At 44.6% G+C, this 23,269-nt stretch overlaps 1 protein-coding gene across 2 annotated transcripts in view; it reads left to right on the top strand.

The window, feature by feature from the left end:
* Nucleotides 1-23,269, top strand: part of SCFD2 (sec1 family domain containing 2) — a 397,062-nt gene that overhangs the window by 355,846 nt on the left and 17,947 nt on the right. The window contains exon 7 of one of the 2 annotated variants that reach the window (NM_001078005.1): nt 11,856-11,990. In NM_001078005.1, coding sequence (NP_001071473.1) covers nt 11,856-11,990 — 135 coding nt within the window. Of the gene's footprint in view, nt 1-11,855; nt 12,010-23,269 lie in introns of both variants that reach the window. The other variant, XM_015471617.3, reaches the window with a different exon arrangement.

The raw sequence follows: 23,269 nt of genomic DNA, 5'->3' as shown, positions 1-23,269 counted from the left end.
CTCATCTATTTTACGTGTAACACCCATGGAGGTCTCGTTAGGTTCTGCCAAACCTTCAAGCTAGCCTCATGAGACTGTCATACAGGCCCACATTGCAATCTCCACGGCCCTAAGCATGTTTGCCTTCATGGCTCATGGCTCTCTTCCTATATTAATATATATATATATATATATATATATATATATATATATTTATGTGAATAAATATTTATTAAGTATTATGTGGGGCTTCCTTGGTGGCTCAGATGGTAAAGAATCTGCCTGCAATGCAGCTTCAATCCCTGGATTGGGAAGATCCCCTGGAGAAGGACATGACACTCCAATATTCTCGTGTGTAGAGATCCCTTGGACAGAGGAGTCTGGCGGGCTGCAGTCCATGGGTCACAGAGGGTCGGACACAACTGAGTGACTAATACTGAGACTAAAGTTGTATGTAATAAAATTTATAAATATATTCATTTGAATATATATGTTGAGTATATAATTCATGTGTTTATATGAATATTCTTATATTTGCATATGTTCAATTGTGTACATGTAATTATACAGTTACATTGGTATAGAGACAAATCTATTTATACTATATATCAAAACATTATCTTTCATGTAAAAGTTCATATTTTTCTTCTGATTTTAAAAGAAATTACATTTTCATGGACTGCTAATGGTCTCATGCGCCCTAGGCATCATGCATTCTGCACCTCCTGCTTGAGTCATCTCTGTGGTCATAGCCCCCACTGGCATCAGTCGGCCCAGGATAGGAACATAGCTCACTCATAGGCAGCGGCAGGCATTTTTCTCCTCTGGAGTAACCATTGTGACCATCCATGATTCAGTCCATGCAGCTACCCAGGAGCTGTTTGGTTTGGTCCCAAAGTGACAGCTGAGGAGTGAAGGAATTAGACTCACAAGGAAGGAAGGGTGGGGGCAGGAGTCTCCTGGCTTAAAGCTCTCATATCCTATAGGAGCCACTTTCTCTGAACCAGCTCCACAGACATGATTCTAGCATTCCTCCAAGGGACATGCCAATTATACAAAAGTCATTGTACTCAGAGAAGCCCAAAGCCCTGACTTTCTGTCCAATATTTATAGTTCTCCCCATCTAATGCAATTTACTAAGCGGGGGTCATTTTTATCATAAGCAATCTTGCTTGGCTAGCGTTTGACATTCTTCCCTTATCAGGTTTCCAGGGAAACAGAGCTCAAAAGTTAACCAAAGGTCAAATTCTTATGCAGAAGGGAAAAGAGGTTTAATAATCCTTTGCCTACCACAAGCAACCTGCCAGTTATTAAGGAAATAACTAATATTTCAATTCAGATTTGCAGTATGTCTGTGGTAGAGACAGGCTATGTGGGTTCCCCAAACTCTATTTCTGTTTCCTCCTGGCATGCTTAGACCACATTTTCCAAGTTCCCTTGCCGGTAGATGTAGGTTTGTGATTAATTCTGACCAATGAACAATGGGTAGGCGTGATACAGATCACCTTCAGCCCATAAAAACCTCCCTGGAAATCCTCCACACTATCTCTCTTTCATCCCCTCCACACTATCTCTTTCATCCTCAGTTGATGAGATGCAAAGGCTTCCATGTGGGATTCCAGAGCCCTAGGGGGTGGCGGGGGCTGCTCAACAGCAGGAACACGGATGTCTGTCTGAATGATTGTGTAGAGCATAGACCCCCTACTGCAGGGACACACTGAATGTGGCAGAAGCAAGAAATAGGGATGAATCTGTCTGCATTTTTAATCCCTCTCCTTCTCCCCTGAAAGATGAACTGCCAGTGAATGTTTGATTAGGAAAATTAAATTATTCTCGTTAACATCTCATGAAGTCAAACTACACGACTGATCTCCCCTCTATTCCTCTCTAACACATGAGGAAAACTGAACAGGGCCCTAGGGAAAGACATCTGTCTTCCCATCACCCCCTTCTGTGGGCCTTTGCTGAGAAGTAAGTAGCTTCTGGCTGAATAGAAAATTCCATAACAGTTAGAGGAGTCTCATTTAAGAAGCTACTGCCAGGGCTTCCCTGGTGGCTCAGTGGTAAAGAGTCCACCCAGCGATGCAGTAGACATAGGTTTGATTCCTGGTCCAGGTATTGAGCCTATGCTCCGCAACAGAGAAGCCACTGCAATGCGAAGCCCCCACACAGCAGCTGGAGAGTAGACCCCGCTCACCACAGCTAGAGAAAAGCCTGCACAGCCAAGAATACCCAGCACAGGAAAAAATAAATTAAAAAAAAAGACTCAAAGTCTTAAAATATAAAAAAAAAGAAGCTACTGCCAAAGCCATTCATTCTAGTCAGATTTCAGCGACGTGATTTGAGGCAGAAAAAAATCCAAAGTAAGTAAGGAAGAAGCCAAAAGTTCTCATGATTAAAACCCTGATTGGGGAAACTAAGAAATGTGTTTGCTAATGAATCATGAGACAAGTATTGCTTTGAACCTGAGAAAGTCTTTTCCTAAATCGAGCTCTTTAAATGAACAATGTTATTTAGTTGTTCTGTGCTTAGTTGTTTTAAAGAAGAATTTAGAAATCTCCTTCTATATAATATTTAAGTGGCAAAACGTCTTTTTTTTTTTTTCTTGACTGTGCTGTGCAGCTTGTGGGATCTCAGTTCCCTGACTAGGGATTGAACTCGGGCCCCAGCAGTAAAAGCACCAAGTCCTAATTACTGGACCGTAAATCACTGTAAATTCTCTCTCTCTCTCTCTTTTTTAAATTGAAGTAGAGTTGTTTGCAATATTGTTAGTTCAGGTATATAGTACAGTGATTCAGTTATATGTATATATATTCTTTTTCAGATTATTTTCCCTTATGGGTTATTACAAAATATCAAGTATAGTTCCCCGTGTTATACAATAGGTCCTTGTTGATTATCTGTTTTATATATAATAGTGTGTATATGTTAATCCCAACCTTCCAATTTATCCCTCCCTGCCCCTTTCCCTTTTGATAACCTTAAGTTTGTTTTCCATGTCTGTGGGTCTATTTCTGTTTTGTAAATAAGTTCATTTGTATCATTTTTTTAGATTCCACATATAAGTGATACATATTTGTCTTTCTCTGGCTTCCTTCACTTAGTATGATAATCTTTAGGTCCATCCATGTTGCTGCAAATAGCCTTATTCTTTCTTGTGGCTGAGCAATACTCTCTGTGTGTATGTGTGTGTGTGTGTGTGTGTGTACGCCACATAGCCTTATTCTTTCTTATGGCTGAGTAATACTCTGTGTGTGTGTGTGTGTGTGTGCGTGTGTGTGTACACCACATAGCCTTATTCTTTCTTATGGCTGAGTAATACTGTGTGTGTGTGTGTGTGTGTGTGTGTGTGTATGCCACATAGCCTTATTCTTTCTTATGGCTGAGTAATTGTGTGTGTGTGTGTGTGTGTGTGTGTGTGTGTGTGTGTGCATGTGTGTGTACACCACATAGCCTTATTCTTTCTTATGGCTGAGTAATTGTGTGTATGTGTGTGTGTGTGTGTGTGTACAGCACATAGCCTTATTCTTTCTTATGGCTGAGTAATACTCTGTGTGTGTGTACACCACACCTTCTTTATCCATTCCTCTGTCAATGGACATTTAGGTTGTTTCCATGTCCTGGCTATTGTAAATAGTGCTGCAGTGAACATTGGGGTGCATGTATCTTTAAATTAACCATACTTATATCATTTAATGAGTTTTTGGTTACCAGTGAAAATAGAAAAAAGAAAAAAGCTGAAAGCAGTTTAAACAAGAAAGGTAATGTATGATTTAAAAGACCAGAGAAGGGGCAGCTTCAAGTGGTAAGGAGCCATTGCTGGGGTGATGCTAACAGAAATAACAAAGAGGGGCAGGTTCCCGCTTGCTTTCCCTGCCTTCCAGTGTCCTTCCTGGGCTCCTGTGGGCAGAGTCAAATGGATCTAGATGGCAAAGCACAAATACGGTTTGCAGGACAGCCTCCCAGAACTGAGCATGGAAGAGAAGATTTGGGCTCGAGATAAAACAGCTTAATAACCATCACATCTAATTATGAAAAATGATATTTCAAAATTGCCATCATGGGGCTTCGATCCCCACCCCCAGAGTTGGACCATAAAAAAAGCTGAGCACTGAAGAATTGATGCTTTTGAACTGTGGTGTTGGAGAAGACTCTTGAGAGTCCCTTGGACTGCAAGGAGATCCAACCAGTCTACCCTAAAGGAGACCAGTCCTGAGTGTTCATTGGAAGGACTGATGTTGAAGCTGAAACTCCAATATTTTGGCCACCTGATGCGAAGAGCTGACTCATTAGAAAAGACCCTGATGCTGGGAAAGATTGAGGGCAGGAGAAGGGGATGACAGAGGATGAGATGGTTGGATGGCATCACTGACTCAGTGGACATGAGTTTGAGTAAACTCTGGGAGTTGGTGATGGACAGGGAAGCCTGGCATGCTGCAGTCCATGGGGTTGCAAAGAGTCGGACACGACTGAGCAACTGAACTGAACTGAACTGGGGCTTCCCCGGTGGCTCAGCGGTAGAGAATCAACCTGTGGTAGAGAAACATGGGTAGAGATCCCTGGGCTGGGAAGATCCCACATGCTGCAGAGCAGCTAAAGCCCATGTGCCGTAACTATTGAGCCTGCTCTCTAGAGATTGGGAGCCACAACTACTGAAGTCCACGTGCCCTGGAGCCCATGCTGTGCAGCAAGGGAAACCACTGCAGTGAGAAGCCCAAGCATCACACCTAGGGAGTAACCCCACCTCACTGCAACTAGAAAAGCCCATGCAACAGTGAAGGCTCAACACAGCCAACATTAAAAATAAAATTATTTTAAAAAATTGCTATCATGAGAAGACAGTTGTGAGAATGTCATGTGAATGTCATAGGAGAGAGTTCAGTCAAGGGAAAAAATAAGTATTACGGAGGTATGAGAGGCAGTTCATTAAGAAAAGCACTTTGATTATTTCTCTGGATTATGTGATGTGTCTGTTATCTGTGACTTTTCCATACTTAATTTGTGGCTGCTTTTCTCAATCTAAAAAATGTTACCTACATATCTTAAAAAATAATAAAACGTGTTTACAGCCCTGCCAAGTAACATTCCATGATCACAAAGTCCCAAGAATGAAGGTGTTAAGGGAATAGGACTTCCAAATCTTTGCTCATCCTTAAGGGGAGGCTGACTCAAAGGGCCTTTCTCCCTAGAGCTGCATTCCCCAGGGCTGAGCTGAAAGTGGAGCAAGGGAGAAAGGGGATGTCTAAGCCTCCATGCTTCCTTCTTTCCCTGTCTCCAGTCTACACAGGGGCTTCTGGGGCCCTGAGCACAGTCCTGTCACCCTGGTACCCCGTGCCTTGCACAGAGGGGGCCCCAACATAATGTTTTTGCTGGACAACAGGTCCGCCTTTTTCCTATGCCTGAGCTCTTCTTGGGGTCACTACTCATCCTACTTACTGAAGGTGCATCTTGTGGCGAGCAACAGCCTTCTTTTGGTTTTTGTAGGTTGAGGGGTATACTCCCTCCTGTCTTAAATGTGACAGCCTATGTGTATCTCTGGTTCTGCCCCATGTTAGTCTGTATAACTATATGTAGACTAATAAAAGAAATAACTGTAAGCTCCAGGAAAGAAGCAGTGGGCTTTTTATTTACCTTCCCTTTGTGCTTTGTAACAGAATTTTATTAAGTTGCAAGTAGTATCGGACACGACTGAGCGACTTCACTTTCACTTTTCACTTTCATGCATTGGAGAAGGAAATGGCAACCCACTGCAGTGTTCTTGCCTGGAGAATCCCAGGGGCGGGGGAGCCTGGTGGGCTGCCGTCTATGGGGTCGCACAGAATCGGACACGACTGAAGCGACTTAGCAGCAGCAGAGAGCTGAAACATAACGGCTTAAACATGCAAGGTTTGTCTTGTCACATATGTAGGTTCTGATTCAGTCCATCTGTGTTGTGGTACTGCCACGAGTCTCCACTGACCCAGATTTCTTCCAGCCCTCTGCTCTAGCATCTCCAAGAAATGGTTCAGTTTTCCACAGTGGCTGCTGGGGCTGCCGCCATCACTTTCATATTCCAGACAGCAGAAAAGAGAAAGGGGAGGAAAGCTTCTAGAAGTCCTACTCCCCTTCTCCTTGCATATCATTCTCCAAAACTTCCAGACTCAGCAGCAAGAAAGGCTGCAGAATGGAGTTTTCAGCCAATTGATCATGTTCCTGGCCAAAAACTGGTTCTATTTCTAAGGAAGCAGTTGATGAATATTTGGTAAGTTAGCGGAGTATTGGCCAAAGGACTTCTCCATGGAGAGCAGTTTAGAGAGATTAAAGTTTAAGAGATTAAATATCCAGAAAGGCTGAGATGGTAGAAAATTTCTCAAGACAGTTTACTCGGGGAGGAGGGTTTGGAAAATTCAGAGGCCATTCTGTGAACTTTTTTTTTTAACATTGAAAATACATATTGGATTGTTTTAATTCCAGAAATATACCTGTTAATTTCTGAAGTTTTGGAAAAAGAAGAAAATAGAGTCCCCTACTCGCAGAACCTAGCATTAGCCCTCGTTTACATTTTCGTGTGCTTTATTCCAACCTCTTCTGGACATAAATAACATTAATTTTTAACAAGTGAAGAAAAAAAGACCGTTCTTGATCTGTGGGAGTGTGTGCGGGTGTAGGTGTGTGTGGTGGTGTTTTAACTGTGCTTTTTAAAAAAGGAATACAGTGAAAAGACGTCCTCCCACCTTTGCCTCTTGTCCAGTCCCCCACGTTGTGATCACTGCTCATGGTGGTTCTGTATATCACACCTGAGTTTATTTTTTGCATGTTCCAGCAAGTGCAAACTTTCATATTCCCTTTGGCACATTTTACACAAAAGCCCATTATTCATACTGTTCCTCATCTTGCTTTCTCCACTCACAGTTTATTCTCACCTTGCTTTTTCCTATCAGCACAGAGTTCCCCTCTTCACTTCCATGGCATTCCTTCATGTGGATGGATTCCATTTATTAAACAGCTCCCTATTGATGGACACATGAGTTTCCAATCTTTTGCTGTAACAGACTTTTATGGATCTCATTTGCATACAGTAGCATATTTGTAGGCTTAAGTTTTAGATGTGGGATTGCTAGGTCAGATGCATTCATAACTTTGATAGGTATCCCCAGATTACTCTCTGTGCTGATTGTAACAATTTACACTCCCACTAGCAGTATATGAGCATGTCTGTTTCCCTATGACCTTGTCAAAAGAGTGTATTTTCAAACCTCTGTATTTTTGCCTGTATGATAAATTTTAAAAAATGAACTTGGTGTTACAGCACTATGATGAGGAGGTTGACTCATAGTTTTGTTTGTTTTTAAAGTTCTGTGTCTCTGCGCAGTGCTATCCCTTTTGTGAGCGTCTGCATATGAGATCTCTGGGCATGCCATGGTCTGTTTGATTAATAAACAGAGGAGAGCTGCAGCTTCAATTCGACAGTTGCCATTTCTCCCTGCATCTTATCCCTGTTAAATGCACTAGTTGCCTTCTAGCTAAGTGATTATTTATGATTGTGAGGATTTATACCCTGATTTCTTTCTAAGATATTTCAAGTAAGAAAGTTGGAATAAGGGAAAACTCAGAGTAAAACATGACTGTAGGGAAAGCAGGACGAGGCCAGGGATGAAGTCAGCGCCCCAGAAGTCCTCAACACTGGCTAGAGGTTGGTCACAGATCTGGCCAGTGCAAAGAGACACACAGTTCACCGCATCTCTACAGTGCTGGCTTTCCTGAGTCTGTGATAGATGCAGTAGAGTGCTTTGAGGGTAGACACTCCTCTTCCTTCACCCTTCATGGTCCCACTGGGGTGCCATACAGAACTGGAGTGCAAAGGCAGCAACATGACTGGGAGTAAAGCTGTCCAGCTGATGGGAAGGGAAGGAGAGAGGAAAAGCTTGGTAGTAAAGAGACCCAAGGAAAGGAGGAAGGGAATTTGCTTAGAATACACACTGGTCAGAGGCAGCTGCCTCCAAATATTACCTAAACCTGGATAGATGTAGCACCATTTGCCAAACCGTAGGTATTGTAAATTCACATCAACTTAATTCTACTGAAATTCTTTTTTTTTTTAATTTATTCATTTATTTAACTGTGCCAGGTCTTAGCTGTGACATGTGGAATCTTTAGTTGCAGCATGTGGGATCTAGTGCCCTGATCAGGGATTGAACCCGGCCCCCTGTGTTGGGAGTGTGGAGTCTTAGCCACTGGAGCACCAGGGAAGTCCCCTACTGAAATTCTTATTGTTCACGTGGCATCCTTTCTCTGAGTCCTGACCTTGGTCAGATTTCTTTGGGGTATCTTGGCTTCTTTTTCTGGCCAAGTTGTACTTGGAGTTGACTTCTCTAGAAAAAAGAGATTGCTTTGGGCTTGGTTAGTGACAATACATTGTAAGAAAACATTTGGGATCCTAAAGGAAGGGAGCATAATTCTAAGAATGTTTAGGAAAGACCTGAGAACATCTTCATGTCTATCTAAGTTGACAGTATTTTACTTTTCAGCATACTTCATGCTGAAGGGAATGGCAAACCACTTCAGTATTCTTGCTTTGAGAACCCCATGAAGAGTATGAAAAGGCAAAAAGATATGACACTGAAAGATGAACTCCCCAGATCAGTAGGTGCCCAATATGCTACTGGAGAATAGTGGAGAAGTAGCTCCAGAAAGAATTAAGAGGCTAAATCAAAGTAAAAACAGCGCCCAATTGTGGATGTGACTGGTGATGGAAGTGAAGTCCAAAGCATAGAAACCTGGAATGTGAGGTCCATGAATCAAGGTAAATTGGAAGTGGTCAAACAGGAGATGGCAAGAATGAATATCAACATTTTAGGAATCAGTAAGCTAAAATGGACCGGAGTGGGCAAATTTAATTCAGATGACCATTATAACTACTATTGTGGGCAAGAATCCCTTAGAAAAAATGGAGTAGCCCTCAGTATCAACAAAAGAGTCCAAAATGCAGTACTTGAGTGCAGTCTCAAAAAACGACAAAATGATCTCTGTTTATTTCCAAGGCAAACCATTCAGTATCACAGTAATCCAAGTCTATGCCCCAACCACTAATGCCAAAGAAGCTGAACAGTTCTATGAAGACCTACAAGACCTTCTAGAACTAACATCAAAAAAAAAAAAAAAAGTGTCCTTTTCATCATAGAGAACTGGAATGCAAAAATAGGAAGTCAAGGGATACCTAGAGTAACAGGCAAGTTTGACCTTGGAGTACAAAATGAAACAGGGCAAAGGCTAACAGAGTTTTGCCAAGAGAATGCAACAGTTATAACAAACATCCTCTCCCAACAACACAAGAGATGACTCTACACATGTACTTCACCAGATGATCAACACCAAAATCAGATTGATTATATTCTTTGCAGTCGAAGATGGAGAAGTTCTATACAGTCAGCAAAAACAAGACCAGGAGCTGACTGTGGCCCAGATCATGAACTCCTTATTGCCAAATTCAGACTTAAATTGAAGAAAGTAAGGAAAACCTCTAGGCCATTCAGGTACGACCTAAATCTAATCCCATGTGATTATATAGTGGAAGTGACAGATAGATTCAAAGGATTATATCTGATAGACAGAGTGCCTGAAAAACTATGGACAGAGTTTCCTAACACTGTACAGGAGACAGGGATCAAGACCACCCCCGAGAAAAAGAAGTGCAAAAAGGCAAAATGGTTGTCTGAGAAGGCCTTACAGATAGCTGAGAAAAGAAGAAAAGCTAAAGGAAAAGGAGAAAAGGAAAGATATATCCATCTGAATGCAGAGATAAGAAAGCCTTCCTAAATGATCAATGCAAAGAAATAGAGGAAAATAATAGAATGGGAAAGACTAGAGATCTCTTCAAGAAAATCAGAGATACCAAGGGAACATTTCATGCAAAGATGGGTACAATAAAGTACAGGAATGGTATGTACCTAAAAGAAGCAGAAGATAGGTGGCAAGAATTCATAGGAGAACTATACAGAAAAGATCTTAATGACCCAGATAACCATGACGGTGGGACCACTCACCTAGAGCCAGACATCCTGGAATGTGAAGTCAAGTGGGCCTTAGGAAGCATCTCTACGAACAAAGCAGGTGGAGGTGATGGAATTCCAGCTGAGCTGTTTCAAATTCTAAAAGATGATGCTGTGAAAGTACGGCACTCAACATGCCAGCAAATTTGGAAAACTCATCAGTGGCCACAGGATTGGAAAAGGTCAGTTTTCATTCTAATCACAAAGAAAGACAATGCCAAAGAATGTTCAGAATACTGAATAATTGTACTCATCTCATACGCTGCCAAAGTAATGCTCAAAATTCTCCAAGCTAGGTTTCAACAGTATGTGAACCAAGAACCTCCAGATATTAAAGCTTGTTTTAGAAAAGGCAGAGGAACCAGAAATCAAATTGCCAACATCTGTTGGATCATAGAGAACGCAAGAGAATTCCAGAAAAAGTCTACTGCTGCTTCATTGACTATGCTAAAGCCTTTGGGTGGATCACAACAAACTGTGGGAAATTCTTCAAGAGATGGGAATACCAGACCACCTTACCTGTCTCCTGAGAAACCTGTATGCAGATCAAGAAGCAACAGTTAGCACTGGACATGGAACATCAGACTGGTTCCAAATTGGGAAAGGAATACGTCAAGGCTGTATATTGTCACCCTGCTTATTTAACTTCTATGCAGAGTACATTATGTGAAATGCCAGGCTGGAGGAAGCACAAGCGGGAATCAAGATTGCTGGGAGAAATATCAATAACCTCAGATATGCAGGTGACACCACCCTTGTGGCAGAAAATGAAGAAAAACTAAAGAGCCTCTTGATGAAAGTGAAAGAGGAGAGTGAAAAACCTGGCTTAAAACTCAACATTCAAAAAACAAAGATCATGGCAACCAGTCCCATCTCTTCATGGCAAAAAGATGGGGAAACAATGGAAACAGTGAGAGACTTTATTTTGGGGGCTCCAAAATCACGGCAGATGGTGACTGCAGCTATGAAATTAAAAGACACTTTTTCCTTGGAAGAAAAGCTATGACCAACCTAGACAGCATGTTAAAAAGCAGAAACATTACTTTGCCAGCAAATGTCCATCTAGTCAAAGCTATGGTTTTTCCAGTAGTCATGAATGGATGTAGGAATTGGACCATAAAGAAAGCTGAGCACCAAAGAATTGATGCTTTTGAACTGTGGTATTGGAGAAGACTTGAGAGTCCCTTGGACTGCAAGGAGATCAAACCAGTCAATCCTAAAGGAAATCAAACCTGAATATTCATTGGAAGGACTGATGCTGAAGCTGTAGTTCCAATACACTGGCCACCTGATGCAAAAAGCTGGCTCATTAGAAAAGACCTGGATGTTGGAAAAGATTGAAGGCAGGAGGAGAAGGGGACGACAGAGATGAGATGGTTGGATGGCATCACTGAGTTGATGGACATGAGTTTGAGCAAGCTTCAGGGGTTGGTGATGGACAGGGGAAGGTTGGTGATGGACATGCTAGGGAAGCCTAGCATGCTGCAGTCTTTTGGGTTGCAAAGAGTCGGACATGACTCAGTGACTGAACTGAACTTATACCTGATACATTAAATTGTCACTTTAAATCTAGATTGAAAAATTAGCCATCCTATAACTATAGCTCTGGTAAGAGTTGTTTGCTTGTGGAAGGGAGTATAAGAAACAAAAAATAGTGCTAGTGTAATGGAATAATTCCCAAAAAATCAATGTTGCTATATTGTCTTTTCACACACACACAAAACCATAGCCATTGCTCAGGATTGAAAATAAACTTGTTTTGCTTTGTTTGGTACAGATAAAGCTATCCTCTCTCCAGACAAACCAAACAAACCCTTTTACTTACAGCACAATGTTTTGTCTTTCCAGGCATCCTATAAACCATTGTTGAAGCAGGTTGTGGAGGAAATATTTAATCCCGAGAGGCCAGATCCAGTTGACATTGAACATATGTCTTCAGGCCTCACTGATCTCCTTAAAACTGGATTCAGCATGTTCATGAAGGTAAAGTCACCATGACAAGGTAATCCTAAGTGTAATGCTGTCTTTGCTGGGCTTGAAAATGCTCGTACCTCCTTAACCCTGGTGACTATCACAGAAGAGAATGTCTGGGCTTTCTGAAATCAGGTACAATCTTCACATAACTTTTGCTTATAAGCAGCCTGACCCTCTAGCTTCCCTTGACCTAAGTATTATGATCTTTTCTGATCAATAGGTAAGGACACAGCCCTCCAGGGTAGCACTACTGAAAACATCCCTCCTGGTTCACATTTTCACTTAACACAAATCCACATACAGATCTTAGTGGTAATCTTGCGCCCTTAATTCTAGAGCGTACTGTGCGGGATAACAAGTAACTCTCCTCAGTTATATAACCAGCATCATCCCAAAATCCATTTGAAAATCACTTTTATTTTGGCTTAGCAGACTCCCGGGTGACAAGTACCAGAATTTCTGTAGCTAATATCGAGGCTAAGTCAAAACTACCAAACTGCCTTTGCAGTAGAGATGAAAGGAGGAAAAGTACACAAATGTGATCTATTTTTAACCCACTGTAAAGTTTCTAAATTTAAAAAGATCTAAATGAGATTACAGGCTGACCTCCTCATCTATGCCAGGATTTCGGTTGTAATAACTCTTGGAAATAACAGAATGTTTTGCCAGTTTCAAAGCGTCTTTGAAATCATGAATTAATCTTCATAGACGATCTGCCCTTTCAGAGTTCAATAAATGCATATGCCAGGAAAACTGGTCCACTCCAAAAGCCAGAGGGCGGAAGCCAGTCAGACTCTAAACCAAGCAGTGAGCAGCTGGAATGGATGCTAGGTCTCCTCCCCAGTGCTCCCAGTCATCATCAGCTTCTGATGCAACATGTGGCTGGGGCATTTTCCCTCTATCTGTTTTTTGTTTTTTGTTTTTTTTTTTAAATAATACAGCACAGATCAGCTTCTCAAAAGTGTTCAAGGGCTCCTGTGTAGATGTGAGCCAGGGTTGTCTAGCAGCTCTTCATACCGGCTGGTTTTTACAGATGCTTCCCAGCTAGACGTGCTCTCTGAATTTCTCTGCCTGAGCACTCTATTGCTTCACTCATAAGCTTGGACTTAACCTTGAAGAGAAACTGAAATAAGAAGTGTGGACTTCCCTGCTCTGATCGGTCAGGTCTGAGGACAGCCCACCGTGACCTTCTGCAGTCGGCCTGCTGCACCCATAGTCTGGCCAAGGGCCCAAGTGGAGGCTCGAACCCGCCCGCGCTCTGCTCACTGCAGGAGTTTCTGATTTGCAAAGAGGCACGGTGTCAGTGAGAGGAGGCCCTAACTTGCCCGAACATAACTTGCCAGTGTTGTTCCACAAAAGAACAGTTTCCTGGAAAAGGGTTCTGTGACAAAATATGTTCGGAAAACCCTCAGTTAAACAGAAAATTAAACCAAAAGTCTTTGCTGTCATATGTCACAGTGCCTTTAATACACCAATGGACTTAGCAACTCTCCGACGGCCGACAGAGACCGTCTGTTGTAGGAGGACTGTCCACTTACATTTTCCATCGCTGTTTCATGAACCGTGAGACATCACATCTTTAAATTACCCTTTTAAACTCTACAGTGTGTTTTTTGTAGCTCTCCTTGCAGTTGGAAGCTTCACTGTCCTAAAATGGGCTTTGCCTGGGGGGATGTTTAGAACTGTCCTGGGCCATCATTGGGCTGCCATGTTTCTCTCCATTCAAATCCCTGGAGTTAGGGCTCATGCAGAGATGCTCCTGCCCCCAGAGATGGATCCCAAAGGGAGGTTTCCATTTAATGGATTTAGGAAAAAGAATCATGCATTCTCCCAGCAGCTGCCAAGACCCACTCTTCAGCCCCCAGCTGCTGGGCCTCTGCACTCACTTACCAGGGGTGTCTCATTTGTCTGCAGGTGGTGGGAGAGTCTTGGTGAGCTAGGCAAAACCCTCCCCACCCCAGCACCCCAAGGGAGAATCATTTTATTTTGTTTGTACCTGGGCCTCTATGGCTGGCTCTTCTCATCATTCCAGAGAACTTGGCAAGGAAAGTTCCTGGCAGCCCATGTGTCAGGGTTTGAACAAACCTGCAGTAAATGAAAAGAGGAACACTAGGGCTTTTAGGAACCACCTTTGCTTTCCTGTAGAGCTCTGTCTTTGACATGGGGGTGCGCCATCAGGAGAGGGTGTCTTCTACTTTGGTTTAAGGCCGATGGAAAGAAGAGGATGTGGAGGGAGGAGGCAGAGGCTCTCATGGCCACAGCCATTCACCAGTCTCCCTGGTCCTGTTCTCTGAGGCTTCTCACTACCAAAGTCAGGCAGCTAAGCTGTGGTCACCTGTACCCGGGGATCAGCCACTCTCACATTCAAACCTCACGATGACCCTTCGATTATCCCTGCTTTACTCATGGGGAAACTGAAGCCCAGAAGGGGTAGGCAGCAGACATGAACTTTCAGAAGGCTGAACAGCACACAGGAAGTGGGATGCCAGGATTCATCCCCAGATCCATCTTATTCCAAAGTCCACGCTCTTACGCACAACATTTCTTGGCACCAGGATGTTACCAAGTATTCTCTTGCAAGTTCAGTATTCATGTATCATAAATTCTTTTCTTCCTGCTGATTCATTAGCACAGATGCTTTCCCTCTCCAGTATCTATGCAGTGCCTTAATCAGCTCCCGGGCCGGAGTGATCCGGAGTGCCAGGTGAGGACACTCTCCCAGGGTCATCTGCTGGTACTGCTTCTCTGGGACTCAGTCCAGGGACTCATGGGCCGTACAGCCCCGGGAGGAGAAATGTGTGCAGTGGTGTTGGGTTGCCTCCACACGCTGCAGCTTCATTCTGTATCAGCGGCCAACAGCCATTGCTTTCCTGCCACTCTCTGCCCTACTCTTTGCCTCTGGGACCTGTTTCCCCCTCTTCTCACTCAGAACCAACTGAAGCTGAGCCTGAAAGGAGCAAACAGACAGAACCTGATGAAATAAAGGTGTCCATGTGGCCTCCTTCTCGGCTTGGTGTGCTGCTCATCCAAACGGGAGAGCCGTGGTGCTGGGAAGGGAGCTGAGCTGCTCGCCTATCTCTGGACTCACATGGTTTCACAGATGACATTAGCTCAGAGTCATCAGAGGGAGGACCTGTAGCCTAGGCAGGGGGTGAGAAGCCGGGGAGAGATGTGCTAGTAAGTAGACCAGTAGATGTTCCCACAGGGTGTGCTGTGGGCCCCACAGCAGTGATAGGAAGACCATAGGAGAGGGGTTTCCAGGCCCCAGGGTATCGTCAGGGCTCCGTACCTTCTGCACACACCTCTGCGGCTGCACATAGTCCTTGCTTTATCATTCTACATCTTTATCATTACACATTGAAGTGAAGTGAAGATCACTCAGTCATGTCCAACTCTTTGTGGACTATAAATTGAGGATGATAATAGTAGCCACTTTATAGGGCTGTTGTGAGAATAAAGTGAGTTCGTACATACAGGGTATTTACAACGGTGCCCGTCCTACAGTAAGTGCTAAGTACGTATTTGCTATTTTTATTTTTACAAGTTCATGGTCCTGGTCAGAGTGTGGTTCCCAAGAGCCACCTTGGGAATCTTTGTATCCCTGTGCGGAGCCAACCGGAGAAGGCAATGGCACCCCACTCCAGTACTCTTGCCTGAAAAATCCCATGGACGGAGGAGCCTGGTAGGCTGCAGTCCATGGGGTCGCTAGGAGTCGGACACAACTGAGCGACTTCCCTTTCACTTTTCACTTTCATGCATTGGAGAAGGAAGTGGCAACCCACTCCAGTGTTCTTGCCTGGAGAATCCCAGGGACAGAGGAGCCTGGTGGGCTTCTGTCTATGGGGTCGCACAGAGTCGGACACAACTGAAGTGACTTAGCAGCAGCAGCAGCGGAGCCAACATGCGGGCATTTGATGCATACAGATTGACTGCTGAGTGAACACGTGAATCACATAGGAGAGAATAGACACCTCCCCACAAAGCCACGAGCATGTCCTCTCTCACTCCTGACTTGTTCTTTCTAAGAGACATGGAGTCTCAGTGCCTGTGGGAAGCTGTGTTTGTACAACCGCGCTGTGGTTTTCCAGACCCTTTTGTTCTCCCCCGTGAGTCCAACCTTGGTGTCCTCAGTCTCAGGGGACACAGACCGTCCCGCCTGGGGCAAGCTGTGGAGCCTGTGAGATTCCATACATGTGCTGTGATGAGATGGTTCAAAGGAGGCCAGCTGGGCTAGACCCTGACCACCTAAATGGAGGCAGAAGCCCACAACAACTCGGGCCCCTAACTCCACCAGGAGCCCTACAGAAGCTCTGTCTCCACATCCTGGGAGAGGGCATATGCTCCACCCTACAAGTGCCCCTCAGACAGCCTCTGTGCTGTAGGGAAATGAGACTTCCATCCCAGATGCTCCAAAGTGGCTCACAGCATTCAGTCTCACTGATGTACGTGTCTGCAGATGGTGAAAGTTAGGGGATACCCCCATGTGTCCAGGATTCTCTGCATCAAACTAATCCTCTGTGAGAGGGAAGTCAAGGCGGCTGGGTTCTGCCCTTAGTACAGTCAGAACCTCATGTACTGATATCAGACTGCAACTTGTTAAAGTCACTTTCCTTCCATTGCTTTAGCACGCTTTCCTGCATAAATCAGACTCTCCAGACAAGTCTCTCATCTCCACTTGTCCCAGATATCAATCGGTGCATCAGAAGCCATGTTGAAATACTGGCTTTAAATATCATTGATCATTTATTTTGTTCATGAATGTGCTGTCTGGGCAGAGCTCAGCAGAGAAGAATTCGCCTCCAAGGTTATGCTGACCATCAACTGGTAGCTCAGCCCGGCCTGTGAGCTGAAGGCCTCAGTTCCTCTCCACACAGGCTTCTCCACGTGGCCTGAGCTTCCTCACAGCAAGGCAGCCGCATCCCAAGGACAAGCATCCTGAGAGAGCACCAGGTGGGAACCTCAGAAGCCGCAGAGCATCACTCCCACAGTGCTCTGATGGTTGAGGCAGTCACAAATGCCTTCCTGGGTTCAAGGGGAGGGACCTGCTCTCTTCCTGTTAAAAAGGGAACCAGAGCATGAGGAGCAGAAAATATCATCGAGGCCACTTTGGAAAAATACCATCTGCCCTCCACCTAAGTGTAGGATTGGCTGTCCAGCCCAGCAAGAATGGTGTTTGAATTCTACAAGTTTCCCTTCAATCTAGAGGACAGAAAATTCACTCACTCATGCTTCTGATCTGGTTTCAAAATAAGTGAGCCTGGAAAGACTCTGATAGCAAAAGGCATGCTTGCTGTTTGCCTAAATCATTTTAAATAATATAATCTTTTAAAAAAATTAACAAAAAATTAAAAAAGCCTTCCTGAGGGATGAGACGCTGAGCTGTAGAACTTTGCTCTCTCAAATTCTCACCATCAGGCCTGTCAAGGAAAGAGACAGGCCAGGGAGCAGAGCTGGGCACCCTCGAGGTCATTCTGCCTGTGGTTCTAAGAAAGTGTTTGGAGTCAACTCAGCATACTCCTCCACTGGAGGCTAGACTTGTGGTTAGCCGCACAGAACTGTCGGCTTCAAAGGGCAGTGTCCTGGATGGAGGGGAGTATCAAAGTCCAAAGAAACCGCTTTGGCAGAACCTAACTTTTTTTAAACAGTCAAGTAAGTCTTCTCTCCCAATGCCTGTGCGTGAAGCACCTTGATCTCTATAGAAAAAAACTTGATAGTGATCTAATAAATAAGTTGAACCATACCTTCCCACTCTCACAACAGCGTTAATTTAATTTAAAATGAGCATGTCTAATAGGCAGCACTTTGAAAATGCGTTTCTGGAATTTGTGGTTTGGATTTCAGTCTCCTGAAAATAATAAATTTTATATCTGCTCCATGTGTTTGGACTCCAGCTTGTTTTGACTAAAGGACATGATTTGTCAAGATGTTTTCCCTGCTGGAATTGGCATGAGGAGGGCGGGTTGTATCTGATGAAATTGCACAAGGCCCTTTCACCTCCTTTTACGAGCGTTGTTAAACTGCGTGTTGTTGTCGTTCCCTTTCTTATGGCCGTGCCTAACTGGAAAAAAAAGATTTATGAAAAACACTCACAGAAGACTCAGTGCTTGCCTCTGGGCCCTCAGTAGAAGTTACTGTGCGTGTTCCATGGCCTGGGCCCGCAGGGTAGAGGGGGCAGCTGCTCAGGCCCACCCGGAAACGCTGGAGCTGAGATACGTTGTTGGCAATTAACCAAGTGGCACTAACTTCATCAAGGAAAGCCCTCATCAGGAGGACCGAGTGTCTCCAAGAACTCAAGGGCAGCCATGCAGTGAGCCTCAGGAAAGATTGGGCCCACGAACTGGAAAGCCATCAGGAAACCAGACAGTTCTTGAAGACAGGCTGCGGGCTGCAGAAGATGCCAAGAGCCGTCCCAGCTCAGGGTCCACGCTCAGTGAACAAGAGTCAAGTGAGCGGCTGGGAGCTGTGCCACAGGTGCTGCTGCTCCGTAGGAGCTGTGACTGGGCCCCATCTGTCTTGGTCAAGTCTCCATTCCCAGGGGAGGGTCTCACATGGGGCCTGGGCCAGGGGCCCATTCCTGTACCATTCAGTTGAGGTCGGAGGAGGGCAGAACCACACTGTAACTACACAGCTGCCAGGAGCCCACCCCGTGGCCATGCAGATGGCGGGGACTGTTCATGTGTGAGCTGGACAGACATCTACAGAAGCAACTACAGTGGGGTGAAGGAGGCTGTAAGGATAAAGGGCAAAAATGATGAGCTTCAGGTGCAATTTGATGTCAGATCCCTGGACTGAGGATGGTCATCAAGTCCAGCTCCTCATCATTTACATAAGAAAAACACAACTCAGAGATGAACTGTTGGCTTAGGCCCATTATACTTAATAGTATTTCTGATGAGAGGAAAACATCTCAGCATTTGGTGTCTGTTGATTAAATCAGCACAAGTCTTGGAATTTGTTTGCAATACTATTTATAACTATTGTTTATATTTTCTCCTTCTCAATTATGCTCCGTACTATGGTTTGATTTTTGTGTAACATTTGCTAAATAAGATCCATAAGTTCTAGTGAGTTAGATCTTGGAAGGAATCATTAAACACAAACTTGGTTTTGGCCGGCTACAAACTTTGCCTGCCTGTGAACAATTACTGAGAGCCTCTTGCATGCTAGTCACTGCTGTGGGTAAGGAAGATGCAGACAGGCTAGCTGTCCTTCCTGTCACAGCACATCTCACATCGGAGAGCTTACAGTTGGTTAGGGAGAAGGACAGGAACCTTGAGAGTGGGGGGTACAAGAGAGAAGTGGTGTCTGGGCGGGCTGTGAGAGTACGGGGAAGGGGGAGCTTAATCAGGGAGTCAGAGGAGTTGAATGTGTCTGACCAGTAGGAGTGAGATACAAAGTGAAGGAAGTTCTGGGCTAAGTCGAAGGGATTCCAGGTAGCTCCAAATGGCGGGAGCTCAGAGCAGCCTGTGAGGAGTGGAAGAAGATAAGACAGAGAGAGAAGCAGAAGGCAGGTCACGAAGGGCTGGAGGCTTGACATTTGACCAGAAATGACGAGGTTTTATACCATGTTTTTTAGGAATATAGAACCAGTGTATTGGAGAAGGAAATGGCAACCTGCTCCAGTATTCTTGCCTGGGAAATCCCACGGACAGAGGAGCCTGGCAGGCTATAGTCTATGGGGTCACGAGAATTGGACATGACTTAGCAACTAAATCACCAAAACAACCAGTGTGTATTTTATAAAGATCACCTGGCAGCAGTGAGCGAGCAGGGAAGGAGGCCAGACTGGCACCAGATTAGGGAGAGAAGGTAAGAAGAGTCGGGGTCAGGTAGGGGCTGAGGGAATGAAGTCAAGGATGCAGCCCTGGTGGGTCCCACTGGACTGGGCGTTGATGGGATGTGGAAGTAAATGAGGGCATTATCCAGGGCCCCTCGTCCAGTCGGGGATGATTCGATGGCAGGTGTTTACATTCTCTCTGACTCAGAAGAAGAAATGGAGAAGAAAATAACTTGTGTTTTAGAGTTTAGGTGCCTGTGATACAGCTTTGCAGCTCAGCAGAGCCTGGGCCTGCAGTAGCGACCTGGGGACACAGGCCCTCTGAGGCCTGGACCGTGGGCAGGACAGGGCCACCCAAGGAGGGTGTTTGGGAGAAGAGGCCCCAGCAGTCAGGAACACAGTGTGTGATGGGACAGGTCAAGCAAGAGGAGAGCCCAGGAGGCAGGAAAGACACCGAGAGGGCTTGGAAAACAGAGAAGGGTTGGGGTGGGGGTGGGAGTCTGCAGAATGGGGACGCCATCCACGGCAGCAAATGCAGCAGGGAGGTCGAGCTAATGACAGAGTGCCCCTGGCAGCATGGCAGCTGTTGCGCTGAGATGAAATAAGTCCCACGAGGAAACTGGTCATTGGCTGACATTGCCGAAGAACTAAAAGTACAGAGTTTTAAGAGATGAGAGCTAGTAAAAATGCTTTCAGTTGGAAGAATCTGTTTATAAATTAGGGCATGTGGAATGTATCCCACTCTTCTCTGAGGCAGACCTGGATTTCTGTCTCAGCCCTATAGCTTACGAATTGGAAAACGTGGGACAAGTCCTTCACCTCTGTAAGCCTCACTGTCTCTGTCTGTAAAATGGAGCTTCTACCTACTTCACAGATTCTAAGATTGTGCAAAGTAATCCTTGCCCTGTGCGTGCGTGCCAAGTCACTTCAGTTGTGTCCGACTCCATGCAGCCCTATGGATTATAGCCCACTAGGCTCCTCTGGCCATGGGTTTCTCCAGGCAAGAATGCTGGAATGGGTTGCCTATTTCCTTCTCCAGGGGAATCTTCCCTACTCAGGGATCAAACCCATGTCTCTTACTTCTCCTATGTTGGCAGGCGGGTTCTTTACCACTAGTACCACGTGGGAACCCCAACCCTGCTTTATTTCCTCCATAGCACTTACTGCTTTCCTCACTTATCAATTTACTTCTGTATTTTGTCATTTTCCCCAACAAAAATATAAATTCTTTGATGGCAGAGATTCTTCTTGGTTCATTCACCGCTGAGTTACCAGTGCCTACAGCAGTGCCTGGCCCATAGAACTTGCTCAATAGGTATTTGTGGAATGGATGAATAAATGAATAAAAAGCGGAGCTGAACGTGAAGTGTTCGGTGGCGGCAGCAGTGCCGTTACTGACTTTTGGGGACAAGAGCCATTACGAGGCCACCTTCAAAGTCAGCACAGCTGCTCTCTAACCCTTTGGGCCAATGCTCCCATTATGCTGTCTCCCTCCTACGAGGCCCGCCCACTGTTGGAGAATGGAGGACCTGACCGTTGCGTGTGCTGGGGACAAATGAGTCAGTCATGAAGAGAAACAGAGTGGAGAGGAATCAGCAGCTGGGTTCCCGGAATGCCCAGAGAACTCCAGGGAACCAGGAGCAGAGGAAACACTTCCCATAGAAACCAGTCAGGACATCAAAGAGTGCTCTTGGGGCCACAGCTGCAGAGAAGGTGTCGGCATCCTTGGCTTCAAAGGCTGGGTAAATGGTGGGGAGAAATTGTCTTCTCTGATCAGAACTGATGTCTTAAAATCACAGCCAATGAAGGTTTGGAAATGTCTTAAAGTCACAGCCAGTGAAGGTTTAGAAAATGAAAGAAAGGGCAGTGAGCCCGACTTGCTTTATTAATCTGTGTGTTTATGATGGCAGTAATGACGTTTACATCTTGGAACTTCAAAGTGCCCTACACCGTGAACTCACATACAAATGAGACTCAGCCGAGTGTGGCTGATTATAAGGAATGTGTTATTCTGATGGAAAAGACTGGAAAGACTCCACTTCCCAATAGTCTGCCAACTTGATGTGTTCTATAAAGGAAGCTGTATCAAAACATAAATCTAAACAGAAACCAAAATAGCAAACAGCAACATGCATTAATGGCACCCATTAATTTGTACCAAAATCAACATTCTCTCAACTCCTTGGCCCAGGGGTATTAATCCCTGTTGCTGTTTCTTTTTTCCTTTTCATCTTTCAATGCATCCTTCCAAGATTCTTGCAATGTACTTCAGAGTCCGGACTCTCTTATGGAAAGCATATGTCTTTGAGAACATGCTGTACCAATGTGAAGTTCTGAAGCCAGTTGTATTTCTGTCCCAGGAATAAGTGAGAAACAATTGTTTGTGGGTTGGAAGGAACTTCAGGTTGTTACTCAGCCAGGAAAACCATGCATAGAATGGAGTGTCTAAAAGATCTCTCTCTTAGAGAGAGAGCTAAGGAAAGAAAGACCTCTCCAGTTAACCTGTGGACCTCATCCATTCATTCATTCTTTTTATTCACGCAACACTTGTTGAAAGTTTACCATGAGCTAGCTCTATGCTCAGAGCCCAAATTACCAAGATAAATACAATCAGTCCCTACCCTCTAGTAGCTTACAGTCTAGAAGAGGAGATAGGCAGGCCTATCGAGGTTGCAGCCCGTGTGACAAGGCCAGGGCAGAGGTGTCTATCAGATTCGGGTCATGGGGCAGGAGTTGAGAGGTGGTTAGAGAGAGATTTTTAGAGGCGAGGATGGCTTTTAAAGACAGAAGGAAGGAGATAAAGAAGAGCAGACAAATATGCAACAAGCAGCAAAGGTTTACTGTATAGCACAGGGAACTATAGTCAATATCTTATAATAACCTATAATGGAAAATACTTTCAAAAATAATGTATGTGTATTTATATAACTGAATCACCTTGCTATGTACCTGAAATGTAAGTCAACTGTACTTCAATAAAACATATATTAAGATAAAAAGGAGAGCCAAGGGCACTTTACACAGAGGAAACTGTCCATGCCACATAACATAAGACAATGCAGATGGTGCTCAAAGTGTTTAATAACTGGAATGTGATGGGCACAGACAGAGGCCACTGGTGTGGCTAGGCCAACCCACCAGTGTGGTCCCAACCAATTCCTGTGGGCCCCAGATCTTTCCCACTAATACAGAAAAACCCTCAGGGTATATCATTGAGCAAGAAAAGCAAAGCCCAGTATTGAGCAGCTAGAAGTCAAGATAGCAGTTGCCCCTTGGCGAGGTAGTGACGTGAAGGGGGCATGAAGGGATCCAGAGTGCCAGCTTTCTGTTTCTGATCTAAGTACTGGTCACAGGGGTTTGGTTTATGAAAATAAATTGAACACTTGTGATAAATGCTCTTTTCAGAGCAAGTGTTCAGTAAGATGTTGCATGTTTAGCAAAATGTTTTTTTTTAAATACCATGCATTCATGGATGGTTCAGGTCTTTGACTGACTCCAGCAAACAGTGTAA

The sequence above is a fragment of the Bos taurus genome, chromosome 6 (assembly GCF_002263795.3).
Source record: "Bos taurus isolate L1 Dominette 01449 registration number 42190680 breed Hereford chromosome 6, ARS-UCD2.0, whole genome shotgun sequence".
Taxonomy (NCBI): Eukaryota; Metazoa; Chordata; class Mammalia; order Artiodactyla; family Bovidae; genus Bos; species Bos taurus.
This window is presented reverse-complemented; position numbering and strand designations above follow the sequence as displayed.